Source organism: Leucopleurus acutus (assembly GCF_964270905.1).
Source record: "Leucopleurus acutus genome assembly, chromosome: 10".
In the NCBI taxonomy this organism is placed as follows: domain Eukaryota; kingdom Metazoa; phylum Chordata; class Mammalia; order Artiodactyla; family Delphinidae; genus Leucopleurus; species Leucopleurus acutus.
This window is the reverse complement of record NC_139153.1, coordinates 8831699-8847174: the sequence shown is the minus strand read 5'-3', so window position 1 is coordinate 8847174 and position 15476 is coordinate 8831699. Positions and strand designations below refer to the sequence as shown.

The 15476-nt window shown below is 47.4% G+C and overlaps 1 protein-coding gene across 1 annotated transcript in view; it reads left to right on the top strand.

Moving 5' to 3' along the window:
- Window positions 1–5601: 5601 nt before the first annotated feature.
- LMCD1 (LIM and cysteine rich domains 1) overlaps window positions 5602–15476 on the top strand; it is a 57356-nt gene continuing 47481 nt past the window's right edge. The window contains exon 1 of the mRNA XM_082848619.1: window positions 5602–5723. Within this exon, the coding sequence (XP_082704745.1) occupies window positions 5682–5723 (42 nt within the window). The 5' untranslated portion in view covers window positions 5602–5681. The remainder of the gene's footprint in view (window positions 5724–15476) is intronic.

The window sequence follows — 15476 nt, the reverse complement described above, 5'->3', positions numbered from 1 at the left end:
AGTTGATCACGTGCTCCCAGTAACTAATGACAAATTTGAGTTGCAAGTGGCCTTGTGGAAGACAGCAGCTACACCGCTTTCAGCAGAGCTAGAATCAAATGCGGGGCTCTGGACTCGTGACCCAGTGCTCCTTCGCAATGGACAGATCTTCTTGTGCGTTTCACTGTCCCTGTCAAAGACAGGCTCTAAGGCAGGAGGATAGCTGGGCCCAAGAATCATGTTTTGTTTTCATCCAGATGCTTTGGCCTTACAGGCAAAGCCTTTCTTGATCTAGGAGTCAGTCCATCCAAAAATCTGGAGAAAATTACATAGTTATTCTAAAATTAAAGTTACTGTAAGCATGGCAGGAAAGAAACCAAAAAATTCAAGTCGTGAACAATTCACATATATATGGTACAAATGATGGTCCAAGCTGATACACATTAAAATATATGATGCAGTTCATGGTGTATTTATATCAATTAATACACATTAAAATATACTATGGGGTTCACGGATTATTGATATCTGCCTACTCTTAAGTGTTCGGTGTTTTTAATGAAAACAATATGTTAACGAAAATCATAACCAAATAGAAGCCACCGTGCATGTTTGCATATTAAAACAACTAAGCCACATTTGCTACATTATAACAGTAAAAACATCGTCTTTGTGAGCCATGATGATTGGGGATTTTCTAAATTGGCATGGAACTAAAAGATCTGGGTTCCAGGTTTTGCTTGGCCTCTTTCTAGCTCTCTTACTTTGAGGAAATCACTTTTCCCTCCCAGCTCAATGCTTGAAACACACATAGGAGGCCAGAAACTCAGTTATGGGTTCCCAGCCTCTCAGCCTCACACTCTGATAATCAGAGGTTGTTAGTTACCAACTGAGTTTCTATTAGAAACTCCTGGGTGTCCTTGCTGTGAGTTAACTAGCAAATCAGATACTGCCACTCCCCTACTTAAAGCTCTATAACACCCTGTCCAGTATGGTAGCCACTGGCCTCGCACGGCTATTAAGCATTTGCAAGGTAGCTGACCTTAGCTGAGATGCCCTGTAAGTATAAAACACATACCAGGTTTCAAAGATGTAGCACAGAAAAAGAATATAAAACATCTCAATAATGTTTTATATCATTCACAAGTGGATATGACACCATTTCAGATATATGGGGTTAAATATAGTTTACCTTTTTATAACTCTTTTTTAATGCGGCTATTAGAAAATTTTTAATGATATATGAGGCTCATATTATATCTCAGTGGGAAAGCACTGATACATAGTTTCCTACTGTCCTCAGAAAAAAATTTAAATTCCTTGGGACTTTGCTGCTGGTGCAGTGGTTAAGAATCCACCTGCCAACACAGGGAACTCAGGTTCAAGCCCTGGTCCGGGAGGATCTCACATGCCACGGAGCAACTAAGCCCATGCGCCTCAACTACTGAGCCTGCACTCTAGAGCCTGCAAGCTACAACTACTGAGCCCTCGTGCCACAACTACTGAAGCCCTCGCGCCTAGAGCCCGTGCTCCACAACAAGAGAAGCCACCGCCATGAGAAGCCCGTGCACCACAACGAAGAGTAGCCCCCACTCGCTGCAACTAGATGAAGCCCGCATGCAGCAACGAAGACCCAGTGCAGCCAAAAATAAATAAATAAAATAAATTTTTAAAAAAATTTTAAATTCCTTATCAGCATCCAGGGTGACCCAGTTCCCACAAGGTCTCCTCACAAATTCTCCTTGTCCCTCATTACTCTCCAACTGTAATGACCCTATGATCCCCCAGACACATCAAGCCCATGCCCACCTTAGGGTCCTAGCACTCATGACTCCATCCTTCTGGAATGTTCTTTCTGTGGCAACTCTGCTCATCGCCATGCTGACTCGAACTCCCTCTTTAGGTTTCATCTCACACATCACCTCCTCAGTCAGGCCTTCCTGGACCACCTGATCTCAAGGGACCACACATCCAGTGACTCACTCCTCCATTTATTTCCTCTGAGGCCCTCATTGCCATTCTTAGTTCCCTCATCTAATGATCTGTTCACCTGTTCCATGCCGGTCTCCCCCAACCGGAATAGAAGCTGTATGAGGGCAGGAACCTTTCCGGTCTTCTTCAGTCTATGTCATATCTACAGCTCAGGGCCTCACCCATTAGAGTTCTCAGCTCAATGTTTGTTGAATGCATGAACGAACAGTGAAAAGAGCATGAAACTCAGAGTCAGAAAGTCCCACTTAGGACAAACCCAATGACAAGGATAACGACCCCATCACCTTGCTCTGAATGCTGACTCTTGTCCTGTAATCAATCCTTGACAGTCACTATAGGAGGCAGCGTGATAACTCAGAGGACACAGTCTGGAGCTAAAAGCCCTGAGTTTGAATTTCACCTCTGCCACCTGCTGGAGTATGACCTTGGATGGAGCCCGTGACTGTCCCAAATCTCCATTTTCTCCCAGAGATAGAATTAGAATTATTATGGAATAATTAGAATTGTACCACGGTTGTCTTGAAGGTCAAGTAAGATAAGAGCTTTGTGAATCAAAAAGCCCCAGTGAAATTTATCAGACCAAGACATTCCTGAAGGGGAAGAATTCTTTTATTTACCTGGGTGTCCCCAGCACTTAAAACAGGGCTTGGCTTAAGGCGGGCGCCCCCAAAACTACTTGATGGATGAATGAAGCTTCCGATAAGCCCCAGCACCACCAAGCAATGAACCTTGGGGAAATCAGATCTCTTTGCTGTTCCAACCTGGAAAAGATACCCCATTTTCTCCCAAAGAGAAGCAAAAGGACCCCAGAGATGGAGTGAGGCTGAGATATAATGGGCCCTATTGCCTCCATTTTCCAGAACAGTCCGGACTATAAGACTCTGTCCAGGTGTCCAGTCAAAACTGTGACTATAGGTCCCCTGGAACCTTTGGCTTGAGAGTAGGATTTAAAGAGTCAGAATCAGCATCTTCAACTGAGAACAGACCAAGCACTACAGGAAGCAGGGAGCAGCTCTCTGCCTGCGACAGGTTCTTTTCCAGAAAGGAGAGACAAGGCCATCCAAGCAGTAGCTTCTTTTTCTTTTCTTTTTTTAATTAATTAATTTATTTTTGGCTGTGTTGGGTCTTCGTTGCTGCGTGCAGGCTTTCTCTAGTTGTGGCGAGCAGGGGCCACTCTTCGCTGCGGTGTACATTCCTCTCACTGCGGTGGCCTCTCTTGTGGAGCACGGGCTCTAGGCGCGCGGGCTTCAGTGTTGTGGCTCGCGGGCTCCAGAGCACAGGCTCAGCAGTTGTGGCACGAGGTCTCAGGTGCTCCGTGGCATGTGGGATCTTCCCGGACCAGGGCTTGGACCCGTGTCCCCTGCATTGGCAGGCAGATTCTCAACCACTGCGCCACCAGGGAGGCCCCCAAGCAGTAGCTTCTGATACTCATATTCTGAGAAAGAGCCACAATACCTGCTTCCTTAATTGAAACTGTAGCCAAGAGTAAAAATAAGAAGAGGGGAAGACTGTCTTTTTTGGAGCTAAACAGTGTTACAGTTCATAAAAGTCAAATTATTCCATGGAACAATAATTTCTCAAAATGGGGCAGGGAGGGTGGCTGGGAAGAGAGTGGGAAATGACTTCACTGGGTAGGCTTCTGCCTAGTTTGCAAGGGATAAAGCCTGCCTTTGTTGTTCTCCTGGCTTCTGTTCCCACAGCTCTGAAGTCTAAAGGCTTCTGGCAGGACATCCCAGTTCAACACCATTGTTTCTAGGATTTGCTACTGAAAGGGCTATTCACGTGGAAACCTCTCCCAGCCCAGGCTTCCGTCCGTCAGCCACGGTTAATTTACACCCTGGTTTAATCATGCAGCCCACCTAGGAAATTTGGACAAACCAGACTACGGGTGGCACTGAGCCATCTCTCCCAGTCCCACCTTGCCAGCTCACTGCTGGTTCAAAGCCAGAACGCAACCTCCATTCATTCCCCAGATGTGTTCTGAGCATCAATCATGGGCTAGGTGTCGGGGCTACAGGTGGGAGCAAGCGAGACAAACACTAATCAGAGCGGAAATCCATGAAAGGAGAAAAAGATCATCCCGCGTCTCGGAAAAAAGGAGTCACAGATAGAAAGCCCTTTCCAGGAATGTGAAAAAAGAACCACAACTTGGGATCACGGGTCAAGGTTCGGGATTGCTGAGGATGATGATGTGCTAAGAACCAAACTGGAGGAGGCTTTAAGAAGGAAAGCATCTCCAATAAGAGAAAAAGCCCTAGAAAGTGACCTGCAGCTTCCCTGTCCCCTCACATCAGTCCCACACGACGTACTCTGAAACCACCCTGCATTCTTGCAGCCGGGTTTTATTTTAGCCCACTTGAGCCCTGGTTTCCAGCAGGGGGGCACTGCCAATGTGGGTTACAGGACGAAAACCTCATGACAGAGTACTCTCTTGTCTGGGAAAAAGGTGAAAAGGGGCTGTGTTCAATCCTCTGTCTAGGCTGGGAAAATGGCTCTGGGAACCCAGGTCTGTGGAACTGGCTTAACAGCTGTGGATTCTAGGCAGACAGCATGACACAGTGAGACCTGGCCGATTTTGTCTTCTAGGACTTGTGATGTTAGATGTTGCAAGAGACTTCCTCCCAAGGATGTGAGAAATCCACAGATGGAATCTTGCTCGTCCAGACCTGCATGACTCAATTAATCTAAAAAAATAGGAATTTCCTAGTTTATGGCTTGTTATCCTGTGTTCCTTCTCCCCAGATGAGCTCTCAGGCTCCCTCTCTCAGGTTAAAGCCTTGCTGAAGAGTTCGCCTTTGTCCCAGTGACCCTCTCTGATCCTATTCCCTCCTCTGTTAAATGGGAGTGACAATCATCATCATTATCATGGTAGCAATAGCAATACCTGAGATGATTATTAGGTAACAATGAGAAAATATGACTACAGGAGTGAAGATGTACACGCTGCCACTTATAAAATCAGGACAGTGTTCTCTTCCTCCCTGAACGGGGAGGACTGACACGAAAGCAAGTTATAAAAGGCAGAATAATACTTTACAAACATTAAGTTTAAAACGCAAATCACAACTCACTGCAATCTCACCTCCTCTCCGATGATTGGAAAACTTGCCCAGGTTTGGGAAAAGCTAGCCAGCTTAGTCAAAGCTGCTGCACGCCACCTGCCCACCCCTCTACCACAAGGCAGAAAGGGTGGGCAGGGGAACACAGCTCAGCATTTATTTTTGGACCCAGCTCACTAAAAATACCCGAGCCTTCCTGTTTGATCACTCTCCCTTTTGACCTGAATGGATCGCGGGGCCTGCGGCCCGCCCCACCCTCTGCCCATTGTCCTTTAAAGGAGAAGGGCGTGGGGACGGATTCCTGCCGCTCAGGGACAGATGTGCGCCGCCCGGGCAGGCAGGGGCCGCGGCCGCACTGACGTAAGGGCAGCGCTCACTCAGCTGCAGCCTCCCGGCCGGACCCAGACCAACCGAAGGGAGGGGGGAGCCGCACGCTGGGATTGGCTGGCCAAGCGCGAGCGCCCGCGCCGATTGGCTGGCGAGGTTTTAGAGGGAGTCCCGCTCTCCAATTAAAGGGCCCCGCCGCGCCGGGCTGCGAGCAGAGCTCGCCCTGGGCCAGAGATCCTGGCCATTCAGCCACCACTGTCCCCGCTGCGCGCCCTCGCGCCTCTGCCTGAGAAGCCAGGCGCTGTTTGTCCACCCCAGAAGAGGATGGCAAAGGTGGCCATGGACCTCAACCCAGGAGTTCAGAAGGTGAGCTGCGATCTGTCTGTACTTACCCAGATTCTTTCTTTCCCCGTTTCCCTCTCCTCTGTGTTTGAGGCGGCTTACCTAGAAGTAAGGAGAAGGAAATTCATTAAATTCCGAGACTTAACAGAAAATAGAAAAGCTGGGAATACATGTTTGAGCTAACAGGCACACCCCCCAAATTTTACTCTTAAAGGCCGTCGTGTAAAGTTTTTGCCAAGGATCTTAGTTCTCTGATGATGCTAATTAAAATTTAAATAAGGTAAAACTTTTTCTGAAATGGTAATTCTCTGGTCTGTAGGGGGTGGGGAAGACCCTACCTTCCCCCTCCTGTGATTGAGGTGAAGGTTTGGGGAGGGGGTTATATTTACTCACAAGGAATCTCCCTTTTTGCTGTCATCCTAGCGTTTTGTGTTTTTCAGACACACACCCCCACACACCCACACCCACACCCACACCCACACACACACACACAGAGAAACCAGTTTCTTTAGTTGGCGATATTGGCAGTGGCAGCAATTCCAGCACACGGGAACTAATTTCTGTCCCCAGGGTCTGCACGTTTCCCTTTCAAGAAGGGCTGGCCGGGAGCCCAGAAGGTCACGGGTGAATTACTGCCTGAGGGGCCTGCAGCTGTGCCCTAGCTCCAACCACCGCCAGTTAGGTACCTGCAGGCAGTTGGGAGGGGGCACAGGCCGGAGGCTTAGAGGACCTGTGAGCTGGCAGGAAGCCGAGAGACAGCCTAGACCAGTGGAGAAACTGAGGCCCAGCGTCACAGAGAGTTGCTCCCAGCAGGCAGCAGAGCCTAAGGAAAACCTTTGGCATCGAAACCCCAGCCCTGCCACCTTTTAGCTGCATCACAATGACCGAGTCCCTTTTCTGAGCCTCAGTTCCCTTGTTTCCCATGGGGGGATGACAGGTCCCACCTCCCTCACAGAAGCAGTAACAGCGATGGTCCCCTGTAGGGTCATCTCCCAAAGAGAACTTGGTCTTACAGGGCAAATTCCTCTTTAGACATTTGCCATTACCAGAGGCTTGGGGGGGGGGGGCGTGCAGGAGTAGAATGAGAAGGGGGAAAAAAAAAAACCTATGTCAGAATCAAGATGCAAGCCAGCCACTTAGAGGTGCAGGATTCACGCATCTGATTTACAGCTACGCCACTGCATGGCTGGCCTGCCCCAGACTCGCATACAGAGAGTGCATCAGACCCTTGTGAATGTGTACACCAGGGCACACTTCATCGGGGCATCTCTCTGGAATGTACCTGCCCCCATTGCATTTGCCAGACTATGTGCAGAATGCAGTCACCTCTCCTCCTTTGGAATTCTCACCGCATGTTAGACCTTGGTAAGATACCCGGTAATTTCTACCACCAGTGAGCCAGGCACACACTGCTCTCACTTCTCTGCCCACCTTTCTAAACTCCTGGAGGGCAAACCTTTCTCGCTCATCTCTGTCCTGATGCAGCACGCCACGCACAGCAGGACTCAATCAACTACAAGTGAACGGGCTAAGACCATGGTGTTCTCGGACAGTACAATTCGTGCGTTACTGTTTTCTAACTTGTGGCGGCAACCGGGATATTTGTGTGTCTGAACTGCCTCCCCAAATTCAGCCAAGGTAAAAGAGTTCAGAGCTAAAGGGGCAGCGTCTCACTGTCCACTGGAAAATCAGATGGGTCGGGGTGCTTCTACTACAAGCTAGTGGGCGGTTAGTGGGTGAAGGGAAACAGGATGCATGGAACACCCCTCCTCAGCACCAGCCCTGGCCACCGCTCGGAGGAAGGCTTGCTTTTACTTTCCTTTGCATGGGAGCGTGTGATTATCCGGATTAGAGGTGGAACACAGCCTCCGACCTGTCACCCTCTAGTGCCAACTTCCCTGGCCTGCAAAGCGTTTATTTTCCATTTAGATCCAATTACAGGCTTAGCGGAAGAATGTGGTGGGCAGAGATGAAAGGGTGGGTATTTTTTACCCTTTGGGACTGTGACAGAGGAGGATGACCACTTGGTTGATTAACCCATGGCATCAACTCAGAAAGTCAAGAAAAGGGAAGGGAAGGGGGGGAAAGCGCCACTTGCTTTTGTACAAGCTTGTGCTTCCTGAGCTGTACAGCGGTGATTAAACACTGGGTCACGTCAACAGCACGCTGCACAACTTTTATTGCATAATTTACTTTCAAAATCTGCAACAGTGGGGGGTTTTCTAACATTTGGCTTCAGGAGGCATAATCACACTTAGGCATTCTGAAACAATTTCATAGCCCCTTAGAGCTTCAAGGGACCTGTTTACAAAATGAGAAATGATTTCAAATGGGCTACAAGCTGACTCCACTGCCCTGCCCCCAAAGGGATGGGCGCTGCAGGGAATCCCTAGCAGCTGGAAAGTCAGAAAAAAAGTCTTCAAGAGAGAGAACATAAAATCCCAAACCTGGAGTAGGCTTTGAGACCATCTATCCAATTCCGGGCAGACAGGGGGACTGGCTGTGGGTCACATCCATAGTTCGTGGCAGGGCGTAGAAATAGTTCCCTACTTCCTCTCATCTGTGCTGAGTCGAATGCTCCCGTTGGCAGCTCTTGAGTCATGATTTGTTTTTCAACTGGGAAAGAGGTTTCCTAGCATGGAGAGTTTCCCTGAGAATCAGGAACTAGCCACCATGCCCTGGTAACAAAAAGCCTGGAAGGCCAAATGCCATTTCTCTTGGTGGAATCAACCACCACTGTGGATGTGTTCTTCTCTTGTTTATTAAGCGGTTAGTATTCTTGTAACCAGATCTGGGTTCAAATCCCAGCTCCACCACTTACTAGCTGTGTGCTCTTGGGTAAGCTTCTGAGTCTGGGTCCTCATCTGAAAATTGGGAGACACTAAAAGCATCTCCCTCCCAAGGGGCCCGTGATCGTGAAATGAGCTGATGCGTACAAAGGGCTCAGCACATGAGCGCAAATAGATGTAGCCATTGTTATTGTCAGTGGTGGTTGTGTATTTCAGTGGGTGTGTGATTGCTGAAAGGACTCTTTTGGGGAATGAAGAACCTGCTCTTTTTTCTTCAGCTGACTGGCCCATCTGACGAGTCACTAATTTTCATTCGGCTGAGCGAAAGCCAGCTGCTCAGCCTTGATAACCTACAGCAATGACCAATGACCTTGTCTTCATTCTAGCCCAACAGATACAAAATCTGCTTACACAACAGAGGTCATCAGTCACTGAGCATTTCACTCTAGAGTGCTGGAATGGTAGGCCTGGAAGCAGACACAGAGCTCTTTTCACTTTATAGATTAGGAAACTGAGACCCATACAGGTCAAGCCCCTTCTCTGAGATTGCTAAGAAGGTGGGCCAGGGCCCATTGGGCTCTGTAAGAATACAGGCCCCTTGGCTGCCAAAGAGCCATTTGCAGGAGTTTGGAAAGGACTAGAACAAAAAGATCAGAGAGCACGTTCACTGCTGACTGTGAGTGTGCCAGTGGACCGGCTCCGCAGGGTTCTATTTCTCACCCCTCAGCACCATGTCAGAGGAGCATGAAAGAATGGTTCGTCCTAGTGCATTGCCAGGTTCAGCTGGGCGTCCCCCTCCACGCTTCTCCACATCATGTCCCTCCTGGCTTTCCTGTCCTCCAGCTCTGCCCTCCCCTCCATAATTCAGCCCTTCCTGCTTTCACCTCCAGTTCCTGCCGCGTGCAAAACTGCTGGCACACTGCCTGGGCCAGCCAATCCAACATCAACACGGCTCCTCGAGAATTGTCCTTGGCTTCCTCCATCTTAGAAATATATTAAGCTGTCACTAAAGACTTTAATAGCCAAGCCATTGGATACATGCCCATAGGTGTATAAACAACTTGGCCCAAAGAGAGCCATATTAAAAAAAAAAAAGAAAGAGAAAGAAAGAAAGAGAGAGAGAGAGAGAGAGAAAGAATGAGAGAGAGAAAGAAAGAGAGAGAGAGAAAGAAAGAAAGAGAGAGAGAGAAAGAATGAGAGAGAGAAAGAAAGAGAGAGAAAGAAAGAAAGAAGGAAAGAAAGAAGGAAGGAAGGAAAGAAAGGAAAGAAAGAAAGAAAGAGAAAGAAATTATCCAAGTCCTTCTTAAAGATCTCCCCAAACAGATGCTGAAGCCACTGCTTGTAAGTTGCAGATGCTTGTCTTGTTGTGCAGACATGTCCGAATATACGGGGTTGCAGTTGACAGTTGACTTGCACCAATGCATCCACCCCCTGAGGTGGTGGAAGGCAGGGAAAGGTACCTCGCAGATCATCTCTCGGCTTTATTCTAAGCCATCTCAGCTCCAAGGCCTTCTCCCGGCCCAGGGCTTACCAACAGTTCTACAGGCAGGACAGGGGAAAAATGACTTTGGTATTCCCCTCTGGATCCCGTGGTATCCCTGACGGATCTTCCCGTAGTTTGATCTTCTCTCCATGTTAACTGACTAAAGGTGACGAGGGAGAAGAAGAATGGGCTACATTCAGCAAAGGCCTGGGGACCAGGAAGGAGGGACAGGTGCACAGACTCACATGTGCATCTTCCTTTCCCACCCCTGCTCCTGCTACTTCCGGTGAGGGTAAGTCAGGAGCAGAGAAGCCAGGGAATAGTTCCTCCTGTAACCCCCCCACTAGGGTCAACTGGGCTCCACAAGAGGTATTCCATTTGACTGTGGCAAGGAGAATCTTCCTTCCAACTTGCACATTCAAAATAGTGTCTGTATAATAAAGTGGAAATCTGTCCTGATAAGCACAGACCCTGGGAGTTCTGATCTCCCCAGTGTTTATCCGACACCATTTAAATATGTATCATAAGAAAAGTTTTCTGGCTGGGGCGGGGGTCGAGTCATTACAGTAACCACAAGCACTTACCGGAGACTTTGGGTAGGTCACTTTCCCTAGGAAGTGGCCGACCTTGAATGAGAACCGGACTTCGTTCCCCCTGCAGTCCGCTGACCTCTCCTGGATACCACACTGTCTCCCAAATAACACATGATTATGGGAAAACAGGACTAAAACTCAGTTCCACTGAAAGCAGAATTGGGGAGCAGCTTTTCGGGACCTCCAGAAAGAAGAGACAGCTGCTGCTCTCTAAGTGGCTTTGTTTGGAAGTATCCCCCTCTTCCCTTTCATTTGCTAATAGGAAGAGGATTTGGCTGGCAGCTGCCGTGACCCCACCAGATGCAGGGCCACCAGCTACTTGTACAGGAGACCCTCAAGATCGAACCGTTTCCTTAACGCAACATTGGGGCTATCCTGAACCCATTCTGGGAGCTGAGCACATATCCATGGCACAGATCTGCAGATGCTCCAGAAATGCTGTCTAGATAGCTTTTCTAGAAAGAGTAAAACAAGAAGTCAGGTCTTCTATGTGGGCCAAGACTCTCTTAGTAGCAGGAACTTGTATTTCGTATCAAGCCTAAATATTTGATGTGGAAATCCAGTTGCTCACTGTCTGCTCTTTTATATGAGACGTGTTTACATGTTTTCTCAGAAAGGATGTGCTGGTCTTACTTTCATCATCTATTTGGGCTCTTGTCCCCTAAGGATCTGCAGGAAGACTCATCTGTTCTCTGTTAGGATGGACAAGTTTGGGGAAGGGCACAAGAAAGGAAGGAAAGATGTCTTTTGAGTACACTCAGGATGCTTGATGTCTTCTCACATCCTATCTCTCTTCGCCTTTAGGACTACTGTGCAAAACTATTAATATCCTTTTTACACATGAGTAAATGAACGCTAAGGGTTTAAATGACTTGCCTAAGATCGTATGATGACAAGTTAAGAACTCATACCCGGTCTTCTCTGATTCCAAAACTGAAGCTCTTTCCCCTACAGGAGGAAACCAGAGGCTTTCATCAGAAGCAGAAATCTGGTGAAGGACTAGGATTATTACTACAGGCTTCACACACAGATCAAGGTCTTCTTACACACTGATAGTGCGATTCAGGAATGGCCCAGCATTTGCCAAAGGTTAGCAGGCATCTGTGCCTCTCTGCTAGTTCTCGGCCACGGCCAGGTATATACCATCACCCACGCCAAGTCAAAGCTACTTCCCAGATAGAGAAGAAGGACTTTCTAGATTTCTCCCTTCCTGGGTTTCTAGAAGTCTGACAGAACTGTCTAGAGAGAAAGCTGGTAGAGAGACAATCTAAAGAATCATACAATATTATCCAGAAATTACTGAAGAAGCAATGATACTTGACAAAAAAAAATCCTAGAGATCCAAGTTCCAGAGCTTCCAGGAAATTCTATCCTGGGGATAAGCTTGGCCTCTGGAATGTGTATCTCTACGTGCCTGGTCAGCCTGACTCACGGTCTACCCAATAACACGGGAATCAGGACCAAGCAAAACAGCCCAAGCCCCCACCAGGACATGCTTTAAAAGGAAATAAGATTGCCCAGGGAGAAGAAACCAAAGGCTGTATTTGGCAAGTCACTCTTCTGAAGGACAAAGTTAGTGCCACGGTCCAGCCCATGGCGGCTGTTTCAAATCCACATGATATGTGCATGGACTGATTGTTTTTTCCTCCTCCCATTTTAAAACATGGGGTCCTTAAAATTAATCTTTGGAGAAAATGTGAAGGAATCATTATATAAAAGAGCTGAGACAGATCTAGTGATCTGCTTGGTCAACCCCTTCATGTGGCAGATGGGACATGGGGGGAAAATGTCACATCCAAAATTTACATGTGACACAGCAGAGAGGCAGTGACTCACAGCATCTTTTAAGAATGAAGGAGAAAAGGGTATCTTCTCTCTTCCGTCACTTCCATGGCCATGGCACCCTGATTTCGTGTCACCCTCATACCTTCAAAGCTCAGAAGGTCAGGTGAACATTTTGGCTGTGAACGTAGCTTTGGCCACATGGTTCAGAGGCCATTTGGAGAAGTGGCTAAACATGCAGCCTTTGCAAGCATGGAGATCTAGATGTGACACGTAGTTCTGACATTTCCTAGGTCTGCAACCAAGTTGCTTGTCCTCTCTGGACCTCTAGTTCCTCATTTGAGAAAGAGAATTAATAACAGCGCTATATTTAAGCAGGAGTCTAATGAGATAAAGCAGGTAAAGGGCCTGGATGCGTAGTACCTTCTGAAAATAATCCTGCCTCCTGTTATTGGTATGCCCTCTCATCAGCCCAGTGCAGAAATCCCATAGGTAGTTAAGTGCTAGAACGTGGAAGACCAAGTTCAGCTTACTGACGTCACAGGTGGCTTCTAAGGTATCAGACTGCAGGACCTTCTCTTTGTAGCTAAACTTAGACCTGGCCATAAATAGACTCTGGTCACATCGTCTGCACAAATCATGACAATGGCAACAATCTGCCTTGGGTGTGTGGTTGCCACATTTGCAAAAAGCAGCCCTCCCCTTTGCTGAGACCACTCGTTGGCCCCAGCTGGGTGATCTGACCCAGGCACTTACCCTCGCCAAGGCCTCGGATGTCTTGCTTGTAAGACAGGGTAACAGTCACCCATTTCTTCATTTAGCAGATATTTATTTAGTACCTATTATGTGCTGAGCACTCAGTACAGGGCAATGAATAAGAAATTTTGGTTCCTGCCATGGTAACTTGAGTCCAGTGCAATGTGTTTTACATGACGGTAAGAGAAGAACCAAATAATGGCAGTGTTCTTTCACTCTGTGTGTTCCTTGACCTCCCCCATCACACACACACACACACACACACACACACCCCTCTTCCTCCTCTTTTGCTGTCTACCCTCAGATTTCAGCACTGCACACATCTGAGCCACTCCCAACCTCAGTCATCTCTCCAGTGTAACAGTGAAATAAGTATGACAGTTCTGCCCCCAGCTGTTGCATTTTAAACAGGGCATTGAGTGAAGAGAAGTCTGAGGCAAGGGGGCTAGTGGCAGCTCTCACGTACCACTGGTAAGCAGCGGCCCCGTCAGCCCCCTCGCCACTGGCGGTAGACCGGTTGTCTGTGCTCAGCCCATGTTCTCAGGCAGCTCAACACCCCAGGCTCTCTCCTTCCTGGTGCTGGTGTCAGAGGCACCAAAGGGCAGGAGCATGGGGTGAGAGCTCTGAGCTGACTAATGCCCCATAAGAAACCTGCCTTAAGAAGGTAGCGTCTATTTGGGCTATATGACTAAGAGGCATTTCCACGTACTGATTCACGAGGCTGCCCACCAAGGTGACTGACCTGGCTAATCCTCTGACGGGAAGAGGTGGAGGGAACGTGGAGCCCAGCCCTGCCCTCATCCTGGAAGAGAGCCACCCACCTGCCAAGGCACACCTGTGCTCCCCACCCCAGCTTTGGCCCTGTGGCCACCAGTGTCCTTGTTAAGGGGGCTGGCTCTGAAGGGGGGAGGGGTCAGCATTTGAGGCTTATTTTAGAGGAAGTCTGGGAGGGAGATTTTGTTTTTAATCTTGTTAGTAGATAGAGGAGAGCTTTTTAACCGGGAATCCGTGGATAGAATTGAGGGACGTAAATTAAGAAAACTGTTGCATCCTTGTATACCCAACCTCTAACTGAAATATAGCGTTTCCTTCCATTATAAATGAAGACAAAAGCCCTGGCAGTTCAGCATCCCCTATGCCTTTTTTTGTTTTGTTTCTGTGTATGACATTTAAGTTAGAAAATGATAACTGGAAATAGACCCCATTCCCTTCATACCGATGGAAATCTGATGTTTTCATAATCCTATTACAGCCAAGAGAAATGCCGGGCATACCGCTCATGCTTGTTCTTATTCTGAAATAACAGTAATTAAATCCACGGCTGGTCTTGTTAATTAATTTAACAGAGGCCCGTATGTTACTAAATTACAGATTTGTTTTTATATATTGGTATTATTTCAGTAATATTCATTTCTTTTGTAATCCTACATATTTTAATTTGCGCATTTAAAACATGGTTCTGAGAAGGGACACTTCCATATCAGACAGTCAAAAGGGCTCAAATAGATTAAGACTTCTGTCGACATAAAGCTTTAACAGTATTCTACACACATGCGTGCACAAATATACACATGTATGCATATATAAACACACATGTACACACACAATCACAGTGGATTGAGATCTGAGGTCCTTAGAATGGACAAACTGGGTTCAACTCCCAGCTCTGCCACGTGTTTCCTATTTGGATAAATCACATTACCTCTAAGCCTCAGTTTCTTCATCTATAAAGTGGGCCTAAAAATTGTCATCACAACAATAATCTATTAAGTTCTTAACACAGTATTTGACAACTAATGAATGTGTGTTACACAAGAATTATCATCACTATTGAAACAGCCAATAAGAGTGAAATGGTAAAGAGAATGAAAACATTATTTTGATAACACTTATTACCCACCTCTGATTTGGCTGACTTTAAGAATTTATTCTGCGCAAACACGTATTCCATGTAATTATTATAAGCCAGGGACTGAGCTGGGAAGCGGAGAAGTAAAAAGGAAAGAAATCCCAGAGGCTGATGGTTTGAGAGACAGAACAGCCAGTCTGGCCATCAGAGAACCAAAGCAGTGCCAAAGGCCTTGATCAGAGGTACAATCGAGGGAGTGAGGGAGATCAGAAGAGGAAGTACTTAACCTCACCTGGGGAGGTCAGGGAAAGCTTACCGAGGAGGCGGCATCTGAGCTGCGTGTTGAAAGACAAGGATGAATGAGTAATGGGATCGGGTCACAGGCCAGTTTTATGCGTTCCAAGTCTGAGACGCATATTCTCCATCTGATCTGATTTCTAATTTGGGGAATATCACCCATCTTGAACTACAGAGAAATACATTCCTACATATCCATCCATCCATCAGGCATGTCTTGTAACTTTC